This window comes from Mchenga conophoros, linkage group LG3, assembly GCF_057382185.1.
Source record: "Mchenga conophoros isolate Kocher_MC1m ecotype Shallow Benthic linkage group LG3, M_conophoros_male_GT1.1, whole genome shotgun sequence".
In the NCBI taxonomy this organism is placed as follows: Eukaryota; Metazoa; Chordata; class Actinopteri; order Cichliformes; family Cichlidae; genus Mchenga; species Mchenga conophoros.
In genome coordinates, this window is record NC_140528.1 from 68,307,618 (window position 1) to 68,324,909 (window position 17,292).

A 17,292-nucleotide genomic window follows, 5' to 3' on the forward strand; every position below is an offset into this window, starting at 1 on the left:
GTGTGTGTGTGTTGCCCATATTCAACCAGCAGATTTCACGCGGATGGTTCATTACCTCCAGGTGCTTTCATGTGCATCCGGCTTAGGTCCTTAGATTATCTCCAACTCTGTGTGCGTGTTTTTCTGAGGGTTCATTATGTAGTATAGGGGCGTTGTGCTGCACGGAAGCTGACTGACTGATAAACTCTCCATGCCCCGCTTTCTTTCCGACAAACACCAAACAGCCATAAAGATACTCGAGAGGAAAGCCGAGGGGGGCGATTCATACTTTATACAGCACTGTGTAAGATCAGGCCCTGAGCTCTGTAATGCTTCATAGGTGTGAATCCACCTGCAAATCTGTAGAAATCTAGGAAAAAAAACTTTGAAAATACTTTAAGGGTTTTTATTTTTTTGAGGGTTGTCGATTAGAGTACACAGCCAGAGCGGCCTTGAGATAAAAGGTGTTTGTGTAAGTGCTGTTGAGGGCACAGCTGAGGTTTAAGGCTTTGCTTTATTCAAAACAAACAACACGCTCACACTCTCCTCGAGACATTTTAAATGGGTTCTTGAAAAGAAAAAGATACTCTTTAAGGATCGTGCTGCACTGCAATCTGAGTCACTCTCAGCGAGCAGGGGGAAAAAAAGAACTTTGAAATAAGCCTGTAATTAGATTCTTTTAGGCAAAGCAATCCCGAAATAAACTTTGAATAACGCTCCTTTTTTTAAACCCCCTTTCTTAATGACACTCTTATATCTCCTTGCAATCTCCTGTAGTCCCTCATTCCATAGGTCCCCGCTGAAAAGTCCCAAAACCGTCTCTTCCTGTTGTAAATCTAAATCGAGGAAGCAAAAAGGACTTCTTGCACAGAGGTCCTCGCGCTCATTCACACACATGGAGAGAAAAGCAGCACATGAAAACAGCCGTGCATGGCCTTGAGTGAGTCATCTAATATAGGGGGAGTGCCTCAAACTCGCACGCACGCACACACACACACACACACACACACACACACACACACACACACACACACACACACACACACACAGCCGCGAAGCCGCAGCTTCACTGGCTTTCAACAAAACATCTATTCTAGGTCTCTTTCAAGTCGTGAGCGATCCTCCAATTTTGGGTAAGAAGAGTGGACGGAGACGCGGCGAGACACGTCAGACCTCTCCCTCTTGTGCAATCGCATGTAAAGCTGTTTTGGGATTGGGATCTGGAAAAACAGTTTGCATAACAGAAGCTCAGTTACGTGATGTTCGCTGTGCATGCTGAGGGTCCCGGTCTACATGTGGTTGTCATTTTAGGATTGTTTTTTTTTGTTGTTGGTTTTTCTTTTCAACCAGCAGATGCTTGGGGAAACAGAATGAAGCGTCCATAGAAAACCTACTTTGGGCTGTTCCTCATTCAAATGAGGTCGCCACAGCGGGCTGCTCCACATGTTTGATTTGTCAGGTTTTTTTCCCCTTTCTTTACACCAGATGTGCAATGTGACAAAACCCCAAAGGGGTTTGTGTCTCCTCTTGGAATTGAACTAGGGAATCTGTGTAAAACATGGTCATTCTTCTGTTGGAAATTTGAACTTCGAAGGTGGAACAGACAGATTTTTACCTCAGAAAGTCGGAGAAGTCATCAGCCCCGAGATTGTGTACGTAAACATTAGTGAAACTGTAAAACTTGTAATCTGGGGATAAAAAAAAAAAAAAAATCAACACAGCATAGAATCACTTTGTTTTGCATGGTGATATATTGATCCGGGGACATCAAATGCAGATTTTTTTTAATTAGGTGCATATAAACGCTCTGGGGGTTCATTGTCTGTACCATCCTTCTGATATAATGTTAGCAAAGCAAGCTTACATTAAATTGGCTAAACTGAAAAACTGTCCAACAGTGGACAAACACAGCTTGACAAAGGTGCTTCCTTATTCCGAGCAAGCGAATAGCTCAGTCGCATCAGTAAAAAAAGGATAACAACCTCCTTCATCGCCAAAAAATAAAAATTAAAAAGTGATTGTAATGAATTTTTTCACATTCTATAACCGATTGCAACTTTTGACTAAATGCTTGCCCAGACTTGCGGGTGTTTCACACTCACAACCATGGAGGCAACCTTTCTGCAGACAGTTGCCATCTTACTTGGACTGACTGCAATATCTCTCAGAGAGCTTGTTAAAGGTTTGTCTGTGAAGGTTCTCAGTCATCCAGGTCATCGTAGTCAAAGGAGCTTGCAAAGAAAAGCGTCTGGACTTCTTTAAGTTGCTTGAAGAATGGTGGGGAGTCCCAGACACCATTTGACCTTATAGAACTGAAGAAGCTTCTCGGATGAGAGGTGAAACGTCTTCAAGCAACTTAAAGAACTCCAGACGCTTTTCTTTGAAAGCTCCTTTGACTGTTGAAGGTTTGCAGATAATTTCTGTCTAATTTATAAATGCAGACATATCAGCCTGAATGAGTCCCTGTCAATGAGCACAACTCGAGAAGAGTTGACTCAACTTGCTGTGAGCTGAATGTATTCAGGTTATGTTCCTGTAAGTTAAAAGTGAATTTCTGTATATGTAGACAGAAGCCGACATGTGAACATCGATTTCTCAAAGTTAATTGTTGCATTATCAGAAACGGGCTGCATTGAATTGCCAGTATGACCTTTTTGCAACAAAAAATAACTGGAGTGAGATAATTTTATGTCTTTAAATAAAACAAGATAATGTTTAACTTTGAAGATGTGATTTGCACTTGTAACGTTGGGTTGCGTTTAGTGGTTGAGAGGAGGCGGCAAAACACTTAGCAGGGTAGCCAAAAGAATACACACTCACGCTGGCGTTGGGAATTCCACAGTGTGTTCTTTAATATACCTTCTCTTCATCAACCATATAAGCCCGGTTGAATGGCTGCAGCTTAACAAACATAGCGCACAGTGTTCGTACAACCCATAACGTTGCAAACAAAGGTGTCTGGAGAGGTAAAACATAAAATACGTCCCTCCTCATGCACTAGCGTGTAAGCACATGTTCACACCATCACAGAGAGAGAGAGCAGAGAGACCAGTGGCACAAACTGATGACACCATCAACCCTCGACTTGGGTGTCTTAAAGGGACACCACACCATAGTGGCTGTTACACACTATTAAAAAAGTGATAAATTACAATGTATATTATTGCAATACTTGTAATATCATATTGTGGGTAAAGTATTGTGATAATATTGCGTTGTTGGATCAAAACTATAGCTTAAGGCAGTGATTACCACCAATAAGCACTCTGTGGGCTCTTATACAGTTGCTAGAGGTACATGAATCAAAATCAAAAGCTAATGGATAATCAGTTGGAATTGACAGTAAAATAAGTGCACAAATCAACACTAATCCTTTGTGCAGAAAAATAGTTGGGTTAAAGAGCTTTTTTTTTTTTTTTTTTTTCCAGTCATGAGGCTTCTTCTATATTTTAGCACCAGCACTGGCCATTAAACAGAAATTTGTGTATAACAGGTTGTTAAACAGAGACTCACCACTAAATGCAGCTTTTACTGAAGCTGAAGTTGTGTTTGTTCCTTCCAGCTGCTTCAGTTTGAAGCTTCTCAGGATCCACAGGTGCATCTCCACAGGAAGAGAGTTATGTGCATTAATTAAATCGTGTGGCTCAACAGCTGCGACTTGGTGAACTGATCGTAATTATCAAAATGCCTAACTTGGAGAGAAGATCGGTCAGGACTCCTTAATTAATTCTTGCTTGTGCTTATTGAAATCAAAAATATTTTGCTTTGTCTGCGTAAAATCTTGCAGTTTGCAGTATTATATCAATATGGTGCCTCTTTGACCATTAACGTTTAATATATATGTTATATATTTTATCTAAAATTCTGACTTAAAAAGTCCAAAATGATTAACTTAAGATGAAGCTAACAGCTAAAAATACATTTGGCTAAACAAATTGTTAGCTAAACATCGTGGGTAAATGGCTAAAAATTCTAGCTAGCTAAAATTGATAAATTAGAAGAACTGTGTAAATATGACTAACTGATAGTGAACTAAAAGTAAATCAGACGATAAAATGATTCTACTGAACAAATTTGAACATTGGCTTTGTTGGAACATCAGCAGATATATGTATATAATATATAGCAAACCAGTGGTTTCAATGAGATAACCCTTTTAAAAATAGAACTTTCCTTATTTCAATACGTCGTCTCCTTCAGTATGCCAGATGTGGTAGGCTAATAAGGCAGGTGCTTAAGCTCACTATAAATGCACAAAGACCACCCTGTTCCATTCAAGGGAACAGGTTCTGATGTTGAGGTCTGTTTCTTTAGCCTTGTCATTAGTTTGATTGAGTCTGTGTCATAGATGGTTATCATGCTCAGACATATCCAAACTGGCAACATAACAGAGGTATCTCAGAAATGTGGGACATGTGAAAATAAGTTTCAGGAACTTTTTAGGGTGGTTCCCTGGAGAAGAATACGAAATCCACCCTAAACATGACTCACATAATGTTGTTCCTATAATCCGTGCTAGTCAACAGATGTGATGTCTTTTGTGTGTGGATATAAATGAGCTTAGATGTAAATCTGTCATATATTCAAAGGTAGTGTCACTAGCCGCTAACAATGATTTGCAGTACAACGTAGTATTAAGGTACTTTCCTGGGATAATAGTCAGACAAATATTAGGTGGTTAGATAAGTCCCATGCCTTTGTTTGGCCCCTACTAACTTAGGATCAGATATCACTTTGGGCCGTTTTCTCTTGTGTTTTGGCTTCAGTAGGCCTCTGGTATCTGACTACAGCACACTTAACACAAAGGGTGAATGTGCTGCCTGTGCTGCTGCTTAAAGAAACTTCAATTTATTAGTTTACAAAGCCAGTTTTTATTGTCAGTTCCGCTTGAGAAAATAGCTGTTAAGGGCGTGCCGTTAGGATTCCTGCCAGTGATTTGCATTGTTTGTTTTGGAGAAGCATTTCTTATTAAGCATTTTCCAAGTCGCTTCTCTTAAGGTTTTCCACAGAGCTGTTATTTTTCCCTTTCCATATTCATCATTCTTATGTTCAGCTTCAGATGTCAAGAGTTAAATTTTCCCACACTGGTAGTATGTGTGCCTCTGTGTGTGTGTCAGGATGCCTGTGTAGCTGATAAATGAGACCACAGGCATGGAGCCTGCAGGTACAATGATCTGGTCTCACAAGCCAGTGCGTGCCCAGTTTATACTTGGATCTGTTTTAGAAATATATGGAAAGCTCGGCCACAGCACAGCTTACATAATAAAGACAGCTTGCCCTCAACTAACAGGCATATAATAGAGATTTTATCAGTTGTTTCTTTTATTTGCAGGTGCATCAAAGTCATGTCAGTCCTTTGTTGCAACAGCTGTACTTCCCAGTGCTCTTCATAAATCCTCACTTTAATAGTTTAATCTCTTATTTTTCTCTTTGTTTTCATCCCAGTAACCTTTTAATCTCACTCTGTCCCCGTTCTGTCCCTCTAGGTAAGAATCCTAATGACGGCAGCGGTGCAGGAGACTATGGAGTGCCTAATCCTGGGCCAGCATTCAAAGAGGTATGGCAGGTAAAGGTATGGCCCAAAGGCCTGGGTCAGGCCAAGAACCTGGTTGGCATCTACCGCCTTTGCCTGACCGACAAGACGGTGAACTTTGTGAAGCTCAACTCTGATGCTGCCGCCGTGGTGCTGCAGCTGATGAACGTGAGACGCTGCGGCCATTCAGAAAACTTCTTCTTCGTTGAGGTGGGACGCTCTGCAGTGACAGGCCCAGGCGAGTTCTGGATGCAGGTGAGCCTGTAATCTACAGTTCTGTTCATGTTGATGGTTATTTTCATTCTCCAATCCTACTCATATCTTAAAAGCCCGCAATCAGCAGAGTGAAAGAAATGTCAAAGTTTTGTCAGAGGCTTCATGGGTTTGAAAAAGGAGATTAAACAGAGTTTCCATGACAATCTAAGATTTAAATACAGGGCACTTTGTCTTTAAGATGTTAGTGGTTTAATGTGCAGTAGTTTTTAACTTTGAATACATTATGTGAATATAAAATCAATCATATTGTGATTTCATTCCCTTTATCAGATGCTTTTTGCCTCTTGTCCTAGGTGGATGATTCAGTAGTCGCCCAAAACATGCATGAAACCTTGCTAGAGGCCATGAAGGCGTTGAGTGAGGAGTTCCGCCAGCGCAGCAAGTCTCAGTCCAACTCTGGCCCTGGAGGAGGTGCTACTGCTTCTAACCCCATCAGTGTTCCCTCACGCCGCCACCACCCAAACCCTCCTCCTAGCCAGGTTGGCTTCACCCGCCGGCCCCGAACCGAGCCCCCTGGAGGAACTAACAGTGGAGCACCCATCAACTGTGCCAACGCTTCTCCCACGCCAAGGCATAGCTTCCCGAGGTCTCGCACTGCAAGTGATGGGGGGAAAGGGGAGGATGGGATAACAGGTGCCACACCGATCCATGGGGTGAACTCCAGCCCCTCCACCAATGGCTCTTGCTCTAACACCCCAATCCTCAGATCAAAATCAGCTCGTTCAGCACCCACCACAACTGCTAAAACTCCTTTAGGGTTGATGCGCTCTATCTCGACCCCAGCTCCTTCCCCAGCTCCAAGTCTGTCCTCTAGTTCTGGTCATGGCTCAGAGTTTGGAGGCTTAACGTCTTGTGCTGGTGCTCCGGGGTCTGGAGCCTATAGTCGTATTCCCTCTCATCGAGCCTCTGTCTCCGGCTCACCCAGTGACTACGGCTCCTCAGACGAGTATGGTTCAAGTCCTGGAGATCACACGCTCCTACCTTCTCCTAGCCTCCCTGGAAGCTCTGTTGGCAGTGTCAGTAGTCAGTCCCTCAGTGAAGATGGGGCCAACTATATCCTAATGGGCCAACGTAGTAGCAGTGGTGGTGGCAACAGTAATCAAGGAAGTGGCTCCCAGCAAACACCAGGAACACCAACCTCTGGCTCTCAAACTAAAAGAGTTCTACGCCGCTCCTCCAGCCGAGAATGTGAAGCTGAACGCAGGCTGCTGAGCAAGCGGGCCTCCTTACCTCCTATGGCCCTGGAAAGGCTGGCTCCACGTCAGCGCAGAGCTGAGGAGCCAGCAGATGACGATTCGGCCGATTACGCTATCATGTCAAGAAGCACGAGCCGAGAGTCTTTTACTTCCACCTGCTCTTCTACACAGAAGGAATCTGCCATGAGTGCTGGGTCGGCAGGGGGAGGAGGCGGGTACTTGGATGTGGCAGGAGAGTTTAAAGCTGAAGGCACTGGAGGAGCAGGTGGTAGCGTAGATTTAGGCGTGGACAATGGGTATATGTCAATGCTACCTGGAGTTACTCAGCCTCCGACGTCCCTTTCCCAGTCACTGGCCGTTTTGGTCCCCGACTCAGACTCCAAACCTGCTGATGATTACATGGCCATGACTCCTAACAACAGCGTGTCGCCTCCACAGCAGATTCGACCTCCACCAAATTCTGATGGCTATATGATAATGTCCCCTAATAGCAGCTGTTCCCCTGACCAGCGTGGAGGTCTCTCCGGTGGGGCTTGGGTGGGCAGTGGCAGTGCAGACAGCAGGCCAGGCAGTGACTATATGAACATGTCTCCAATTAGTGCACGTTCTGTAAACGGCAGTCCCCCACCTCCTGAGCACTCATCACATTTGGAGACCAGTCCACAGCAACATGGTCCCAAGATGGTGTACTCTTACTATTCCCTACCCAGGTCTTATAAACATAGCCCCTCTACCGGACACTTTGATGATGGTCCTGGACGAGGAAGAAGGCCCAATGGGAGTTCTAGGAGGGGAATGGGTGGCGGTAAACCTATTAGAGGGCTTCAGGAGCAAGCAGCAGTTGGTAATGCAGTAGTTGGACGCCACCTGTCTCTCTCATCTTCCTCGTACTCCTCCAGCTCAGCCAGCAGTGAAAGTCTGGGTGAGAGCGACGAGCGAACTACCCAGGCTTTGAGTAACGTGACTGGGGGAACTCAGTCCAAGCATGGGAGTAAGCAGCAGCAGAGAAGAGGCTCTGGTGGGTTGTCCAAGCAGGGTAGCTATACTAGAAGCAGACCTGTTAGCCTGTTTGTTGACGTATCCAAAGCGAACACTCTTCCTAGAGTTCGTGAGAACCCTCTGCCACCAGAACCTAAGAGCCCTGGGGAGTATGTAAGCATTGAATTCAAGGGGGAGAAGGGCAATCCGACTGGGATAGGATTAGGTCGTGGTAGGGGTCTAAGGCATGGATTATCGCTGCCTCATGGCTCCAGCAGCCAGCAGCCTCAACAGAAGCCATCTTCTTCCTTTGGAAACTTTATACCCCTTTCCCGTAGCCCATCTGCCCCGATCACTCCACCAGCTGCCTCTGAGTACGTCAACATGGACCTGGGCCCTTCTCCATTGCCCTCACCCCTCTCTCTTACCCCGCTGGTTTTCCCCTCTTTCCATACCCCTCCCACACCCCCAACGCTTGCTCATGCCCCTAAACCCTGTAATGAGGATAATACTGAACCTCATGAAGATGAGGTTGAAGTGGCAGAGGCCCTACTTAGGAAAAACAGAGAAAGCGTTCCATCAGTGACGAAATCCGAGTCTCCTACATCATGTGGAGACTACACAGAGATGGCCTTCAGTTTGAATAACAACCCTGTCCCCCGGTCATCATCTAGCGTCTCCCCAAAAGGCCCATCTCCCACCAGGGATGATACATCTGTGCTGCCACGGGGTCTAGACTTTCCCCTATCCAAAACAGGACCCAACCCAGACCAGGGAGCTAAAGTTATCCGGGCCGACCCCCAAGGACGCAGACGGCACTGCTCAGAAACCTTCCTTGCCTCAACTTCCCTCTCCACCTCTACCTCGACTTCTTCCTCAACTGCTTCCCTCTTTCCTGAACACCAGTCTGTAGCCCGCCGGCTGGGCTTTGAAAGCATGCTGTGGGGCAATGGTGTTGTGACTGAATCTCCCACTCAGTTCCCCCTTCCTGGACAGCAATCTCTTCCCACAAATGCTCAGACTTCATCTGCAGAGCAAGGCCTTAACTACATAGACTTGGATTTGGCCAACAAGGAGAGCCCCCACGTGGGACTGGATGGGCCCTCTGGCAACCAGGCCCCATCTCGCCTCTTCTCTGGACTGGGTTCTGGTTCTGGGGTGGGGGCGGCAGGTGCATCAGTCGGCAGCAGCGGGAGTGGCAGCTCCAGCCTGAACACGTACGCCAGCATTGACTTCTACAAATCAGAGGAGCTGCGGACGCACCAAAATGGAAGCAAGGAGGGAACTGGTAAGAATTGTTATTTTTTTCCCCCCTTCATGTCTTTGTCTTCATACAGACTCTGTGATCTCTATGTCACCGCTATGCTCATAGGTTTTCTATCTCTCTTTCTTTTCCTGCAATCACATGGCTCAGAATGAAAAAGAATATGCTTTCAAGATAATCCAATAGAGCACAGCCTCCCTATCCATCGATGTTTGTATTCAAACTTTACCTGGCGCCAGATTGAAATGTAGAGACTTGTTTATTTGTGTGACTGTCTGCATAATCTGCAGTAAGAGCCAAAGCTTAGCTGTTCTGACAAATCATGAATTGATTTACCTCTCTGAGCTTTGGTGTACAGAAACTCTTCACCTGATATGATTAGATAAAGTGTTAAAGGTCAGACAGACTCCTGAAATATCAGTAAATATCGAAGTTGTGGAAATTGCTATTGATCTGAGGCTTCTTGAATATTGTCCATGCATACTCAGTGCTGCTTTTCCCTATTGGGAGTTTAAAAGCAGAACTGGGATCCGTTTTTAATACGTTTATGACAAACATCAGAATCATTCTGCTCTGATTGAGCCATTGTTTGTTGAGGAGAAGAGCTGTCTGAGACATCTCGCTGCAGTCCCACTCTTAGCAAAGGAAACCATTCACAATTGCCACTGAAGCGTTCTGCTTTAAGTTCAATAAAGATTAACTTTGACCCTGTTTTCTGTTGACCTGTCAAATTAAAATGCTCCATTATGACACTTGAGGAGATTGCTGTGAGAGAAAGAAATTTTGAATTATAATTCTTTTTTTTTTTTATCATCTTCTTCTCTTTTTTTGCACTTCTAGAGCTCTAAAACGTATGTAGGAAAGTATGCAAAGACTTGAAAGAAGTTCCAGGTTTGTAGATTTGGCCCTGAAAGCATTGCGTGCTGTGATTTGTACATTACTTAATCTAAGCTGAAAACTTTGAATGTTTAGTTGAGCCCACTGCAGAGTTAACAAAAATGTTTTATGATGAGTGTTTTCCTGTAATCACATGCACTTTATGTGTAGAGTTCCTGATGCATTTAAAGTCAGCATTTTTTTTTCTCTGCACATTCAATGAGGTCATCGAGGCTGGATAATGGATTTTCATTGTATTTACATTTTCTCCTCCTGTGTGGAGCAATTTTCTAGCTGTGGGGGACCACCGTGGCTAAACAATGCCTTAACTAACTCCCTTTGAGGCATTTTCCTCATAGAAAAACATTCCCTTTGAACCTCTGTCTGCACTAAATTGGCCCGTTAAGCAACGGACGCCTGCAGTTTAAGCAGATAGAGCAGCATTTAAATGGAGATGGGGGGAATTTATATGCATCAGTAAAACACTCAGTAGTCTTGCTTAAGCTTCCACAGTGGGTCTCTTGTGATGCATGCATCCTGCCAAGGATCCTCGCCGCTTATGAAGCCCTGTTTGCTTCCACGTGATTTGCACCATGGGCCGTGCTGGACCGAAATCCTCTCTGGGATTTTTTCATTTTTTTGTTGTTGTTTTTTGTGGTAAACGTTGGAATCAATGAAGAATTTGAGGCATTAGCAGAAATTCATCATGGGATCCTTCAATGAGCGTGGCTCAACAGTTGGGTTTCATTCCACGGATGGAAATGAACCACCGGCTTGTGTCCATACCTCACTGCGTTAGTTTTATTTGGAGACGTGAGGCCGTCTCTGTGGAAGATGCATGAGTTTTCTGTGTATTTTACATCGAGATGCTAGCATGCTACCGCAGAAGGACCATATGGGCTCTGGCTGCTGAGAACATCAGCGGTGCAGCGTTTGGGGCGGGAGGGGGGGGAATGTTACACATTGGCTGTGAATGTTGAGATGGGACCAGTCCTCACTCACACAGCTCTCAAATGCCTCTGTACAGTGTTCCTCCTCCTTTCATCCCTCCCCCTCTTTCCTCCTGCTCCAATAAATGATCCTTTTGTTCGAGTGTTTTTGCCGCGGTGGGCTGGCAGGCCCCAGCAGGACCAAAACCCCAAGACTACTGGACTCTCCTGAAACTTTTTTTCTCATGTACTCTGTAATTTGCGCCCTCCAACTTACTTTTTTTTTCTTATTTTACTCTTTATTCCTGCATTCATCTTTCCTCTGGACAGCTTGTATTCATCACATCTACTGCTTGTCCTCGCTCCTCTTCTTGCCTGATGGATTTTTGAAATTCCTTCCCTCCCTTCTGTTCACTACATGCACTATTGTTCAACAATTTTTTTTTTCTTTTGCTGAAGACGTCCTTTGTCTTTCTGCCTCCCCACTCACACTGTGTTTCAGCACAGTCCTTTAAGAGCAGGCACGTTTGGAAAACGCATCTTTAGCTGAGATGTTGTTGTTTTGCAGCAGCAATGCGAGAAAGAAACGCAGACATGGAGAGATGGTACATAACGTCCAATCTGTCGGCTTCTACACAGAAAATACAGTTTTGAAAGGATTAATTATCTTGTCTGTGTCAATCCAGTATGTGTGTGTGTGTGTGTGTTTTAAGGAGTTCAGGTCTGCTGTAATTACAGGGCTTTTTTTCCAGCAGGCACCAGCTTGTATAGGAAGAGACTGTATATGTCTCAGGGGTGCGTTCTTTTGGCTCTGAGGGGCAAAGGCTAAAATTGAACATCCGTAGTGGGACGAGAGCCAGAAACACTCCTTTTGGACTCCAGTTATGCAATAAGCAGCGTTTAAAAATAACCCGTCACGGTTGGGGAAACGAGGAAAAGGCAGACTGAGCTACTTCAAACCCAGTTCGTCTTTTAGAATAACAACACAAAAAATGAATCAGTTGCAACAAATTTGGGTGAATTTTATGGAGACAGTTTGAGCGTCTGTGCTGCGTTTTACAGATGCTGAGCCGGTGTCGTGCTGATTTATTTATTTATTATTTTCTTTTTTGTCCCGTGTGATGGAGGAGTTTGGTGACCTTCAGCAGAACTGAGTGAAACATTAGCTTATGAAGTGGAGAGGATGTTTTTTTTCTTTTGGGGACAAATTAAATCAGTGATCGCTTGCAGCATTTTCTCCAGGAAAACCATGTGAACTAATTTTATTATCTTTTTCCTCAGAGGCCAATTATTTTATTTCTTCACCATCTGGAGGGGGATCTCTGTTCCAGTCCCAAAATAACCTGTAGCTCCTAAAATTGCTTCCCAAAATGTGCTCCATAAGGATGCCTTATAGGAATTTTCAACCAAAGATATCGGTAGTATTCAGTTAAGCCTAGATGCGATTGGTAAGTTGAGGTATACAAAGCCTGCCACGCTCTGATTTAGTCACTAGGTATTCTCCTCATCTTACCCTGAACTCTGAATGAAGTTATTGGCATGAAGTTTGACTCTTTGGAGAGGCAGCTTATTATTTTAATTCATTATTTATTTGCCACTACCTTCCTCAGTGCGTGGTAAAGTAAAACATTTGTAAAGAAAAAACTGTTAATGGTGTTATTTTGTAACTTTAAGAAAGTGTGCATACGTTAATGGACGATGATGTCAGAGACGTTTCTTAGATTCATGATAAACTGAGTTTGCTGCTATAGATTCATGGTGCACTTTCACATATATTAATATGTGTGACTGACAGTTGCAAAGACTTCATGGTTCTCAGCTGATATCCAAAAACTTATGTTAACTAATTACAGTCAGCCAAATTAATCAGCCTCATGATATATGAACTACAGGTGTACGTGTTTCTCTTTCATACCAGTGTGTTTCTCTTGTGTTGGATGCACTCTGTGGGGCGATGCTGTTGGTCATTGGCAATGTCACAATGAGGGACGATGGGGGAACTGGACTACGGAGCAAATCGCCCAACCCTAGCATGCACCTCCTTTCACAGATGATGTGCACAGTACACATTGTGGTGTTATTACAAATGGTGAAACTTAATTTTACTGCAGTATTTCCAGTGGTTTGAGAATGTATTTCTGGTGGTGGATGGTTTGGCTAAAGGATTTACAGATGTTTCCTTAATGCTTCACTAGCAGGCTTTGTGTAGCAGAAAGCATCTTGAATATTAGAACTACTCATCCAAACCACATCGTGCACACATACAGAGATTCCTTGATTTAGAGACATCGCAGAGATGAACTTCTCACCTTTAACCTGTGATTACATACTACATAATTTTGTAATGTCAGCACTTGTTTGGAAACAGCTATGTTGCAATATGCAACTTGTGATTGGGCTGATTACATTATAAATATATGCACTGAATATCTTAAAATATATCTAAAAGTGGTTTGTCTTGTGTTCTAGTTGCTGTTTTACTTTTTACCACGTTGCTGAATTTTTGTAGATCCCAGCGAATTCAATTTATGACTATTGCGCCATTATTACCAATGAATGATGGAGGAAACGAATTATCCTAAGGTGTTATCGAATTATACAAGTGTTTATTTAGCACTGCTCTTTAAGCAGCCGAATGATGCTCCGATCTACAGCAAACCTCACGTTTGTAAATTCCTCACAGTTTTCCAGAGTGCGACAGGCTCGTCTCGCTGTGCATGTAATCCAAACCAGCGCCAGGTTAGACTGACAGCACTAGTGGTGTTATGTAAAACAGACCCACGTGGCTGGGACACGACCCCCGGAGAGGGTGAAGCTCAGGGCACGGAGTGTACGTATGCATTTGTGCTCCAAGTTGTTTATCAGTTGTGATTTCTGTTTGTGCTGGAGGCAGACCGAGCTCCAGCCTGCTCCGAAGAGTTAGTCTCGGAGCGCAGTGACACATAACTCGGCTCATATTTATGCAGAGCGTAACTGCACACAGATGTGCAGCAGGACAAAACATGTGGTGGCTGAATCCAAGCATGACATGTGACTGCAATTCTTAGCAGTTCATCAGGATGGTGTTAAGAATTTGAGCGCTACCGGTGTTATTTGCTGTTAAAATGGTATGTACTGTATCTATTTAGTGTTAGAGCCTTCTGGTTCGAGGGAGACCAGCAGCAATACCATTACTTACAGCAATTTCATAATCCCAGATTTATGTACCCCTTAGCCTCCCAGATTCTCCTCTCTGGTATTCATCTGTTGTACAGTTGGCTGTACGGATGACAAACACGACTAGGTGGGAGGTGCACCCCTGCATCTTGTGATTACATAATGCATAATATGCTGGAAATTAGCTTGAATTTTGCACACTGCAAATTAAATGTTCCTTCATTAGGCTAATTCCAGAATAATGCAACTGATTTGCCCCCCTGGAGGAGATCTAGAAAAAAAAAGCATTGTAGTTGCACAAGAACATCTGAGAGGTTTAGTTCTGTGGGGTTTTGTGAAATATATTATTCCTCCCACGGTTATTTAGATTTTTTCGATAACTTCTGGATTTGAGAGGTTTGTTTTGTTTTTGTTTAAGTCAAGGTTGTGTCCTCTGAAGTCCAGTGTGCATTGGTTGGGTGGTCCGTTCAGGGAGTTACTAAACTCACACCGCACATAGCAACAAGCCTCCTCTGTTTGGGTTTTGGGGGAGGGTTGAAGGTTGTGCATGCGTGTGTGTGCGTCCCGCTGCACGCGTGTTTGTCGGAGAACTCCCTCCACCTCCCCCACTGACTTCAGTCATATTATGATGTCATCTGTGTGCATCGCCATGGTCCAGTCGGGTGAATCCAAAAGCTTGAGGGGTAATTTAGGTTGATTACTAACACATATACTCCCACATAGCTTTATGAGCACACCTACTTATTATGCAGAAATGCAGAATTCACTACACTGCGGTAATGGTTAGCGACAGTCAGCCGTGTGAGCCTGAAAGTATAAAATCTCCAGACTAGCAACAGTACCCCTTATTTCTCTTAAAAATCTGCCCCTAGGCCTTTGGTATTATTCATACATTGTTAAAAACACTGCTTACAGTACGTAACTTAAGCTGAGAGAAGACTGCAGACAAACTGGGATCAGGTTACGGAAAGCCACGCTGCGACAAATTACTGCACATGCAGTGCTGTGCATGCATAGGTGTATTCTCACCTTGGGTCATGTAGTAGTCAGTAGGTTCAACATAAGAACGAAGAATAAGAGAATCTTAAGTGAAATTAAGATGATGTTACTGATTGGGCGGGGCAGCAAATCCAGACATTTGATTCTGAATGCGTGTGGATCATGTATCCAGATGTTTGCTCCACAGTGAACACAAAGCTTACAGTTTGTATGTTGCCAGAGGCACACACACAGACCAATTTTATTAAAGGTTATTAAAGAGACTCGTTAAAAATCACGGTCTGATGAAGGATCTGAAGTTGTGTTTCTTGCTTCCAGCTGTTTGTAGAAGTCTTTCTGGTTAGTTCATTAAATATATACAACTTTATAGAGATCCCTAGAGAAGCAGGAAGCACCGATTTGATATTTAGATGGGATATCGGTGGGATCTTTTTGCATTTGTATGTTTTTTTTGTTTTGTTTTGTTTTGTCATTAAACTGATCAAATTAGTTTTCATGGCTCTTGGCTTTTGTCTCTCTCTTTAAACCAAGACTGATGTTGCCTTACACATGAAAGAGTCATTAGAGTTAATAATTCAACCTTGGTGTTGGACTGGTGTTCAGTATTGACAGATACCCCTAATTCAAGCCAGGTCAAGTCAGTGTTATTTATATAGCACTAAAGCAAAACAACAGTTACCTCAATGCGTTTAATATTATAAGTTGAAGACAGAGAAAACCCCAACAATCAGACGACCCCCTATGAGCAAGCATTTGGCAATAGTGGGAAGGAAAAACTCCCTTTTAACAAGGGGAACTAGGCTTACGGAGAGACAGCCATCTGCCATCACCAGCTGGGGTTTAAGCCAAGGTATCTGTTTCATATTGGAACCAGTAAAAGCTGGATCAGTGCATCCCGACTCAAAAAGAGCATTAACTCAACACCTATTAGGTTTAAATCCTAATCTTGTGTAAGGGGTCAGAAGCCCCAATATTGGAGTACGTTCAGTGATCAATTACGCTATCTCATCAGATTAAATCAGTATTTTACCTGATATAAAGTAGTATAAATTAAGCGGTGTTACGTAAGTAAAAAAAAAAATAGCTGCTGACTTTTGCCTTCATGGGGAGTGGTGGTTGGACTTTCCATTTTCGGTGTGTGTGTATGTGCGTTGTTTCAGATGTTGCCCGCTGTCCTCCCCGTCACAAACTAATCTTCCACTGAGTGTGGTGTGAGGGAGAAGAGGAAATGGGAGGATTTGGTTCTGCAGAATGAATACAGACTAAATCTCTGGTGTATGTGTTGGACATTGTGCATGTGTGTGTCACCGTGCAGCCTCTCCGCACACATGTTGAACCTTCAGAAACCCTAAACTGAATCAGCGAGCGCAGTATTTGCAGCACAGTTCAATCACGAGGTGACTTGGACTGTAAATTCTGCTTTTGAGCAGATTGTTTTCTTATTTGTGGATTGCATACATCTCTCCTACATATCTGCTTTCATACTATTTCTGTTTGCTAAGTTTTGACAGACATCAAAAAGCCCTTTCATAAAGTGCTGTTGACTCTCAAATGCGAAAGCCTGGAACGCCGGCAAGCGTGGAGAATCAATGAGGACGGTTTTCAGGGTGTTTTTAGAGCAATGGTGATTAATCTGGGAGACTCATGAGCGATAATAAGTTAATTTACTTGGATCAAGATAAGAAAAATGGACTTTACACACTGAATACTGCCTGAATAGAGAGCAGGTGTTTGTTGCTATGGTGCTCAAGTGTAAAGAAAATTAATTAATTAATTGCTCGACTCTTTTTCACTCCCTCGTTGCCAACATATTATCACACAGCTGGTTTTGTTTTCAGTAACTCCTCTTCCCGAGGCCTTAACCAGGCTGTGGTGCACACATTCATGCCTGGATCCTGCTTGGTGCGATCTTGCTGATGGAGGTAAAAAAATGACGCGTGGGTTATAAATGAGTGTGACTTTGACAGTATAGTATCACGAGGTCAGAGCGAGAGCTGCAGACCTGAGTGGCTTCATTCTTGAGCTCATCACATGAAGCTGAAGTGGGACAGATCACCTGATGGGACACAATGTGTGTTTCCGTGTGTGTGTGTGGGACTAATTCCA

The 17,292-nt window shown here is 43.6% G+C and overlaps 1 protein-coding gene across 1 annotated transcript in view; it reads left to right on the forward strand.

Moving 5' to 3' along the window:
• Positions 1–17,292, forward strand: part of LOC146580251 (insulin receptor substrate 1-B) — a 54,504-nt gene that overhangs the window by 9,392 nt on the left and 27,820 nt on the right. Inside the window, exons 2-3 of the mRNA XM_085266901.1 lie at positions 5,466–5,767; positions 6,082–9,250. Of these exons, the coding sequence (XP_085123027.1) occupies positions 5,466–5,767; positions 6,082–9,250 (3,471 nt within the window). The remainder of the gene's footprint in view (positions 1–5,465; positions 5,768–6,081; positions 9,251–17,292) is intronic.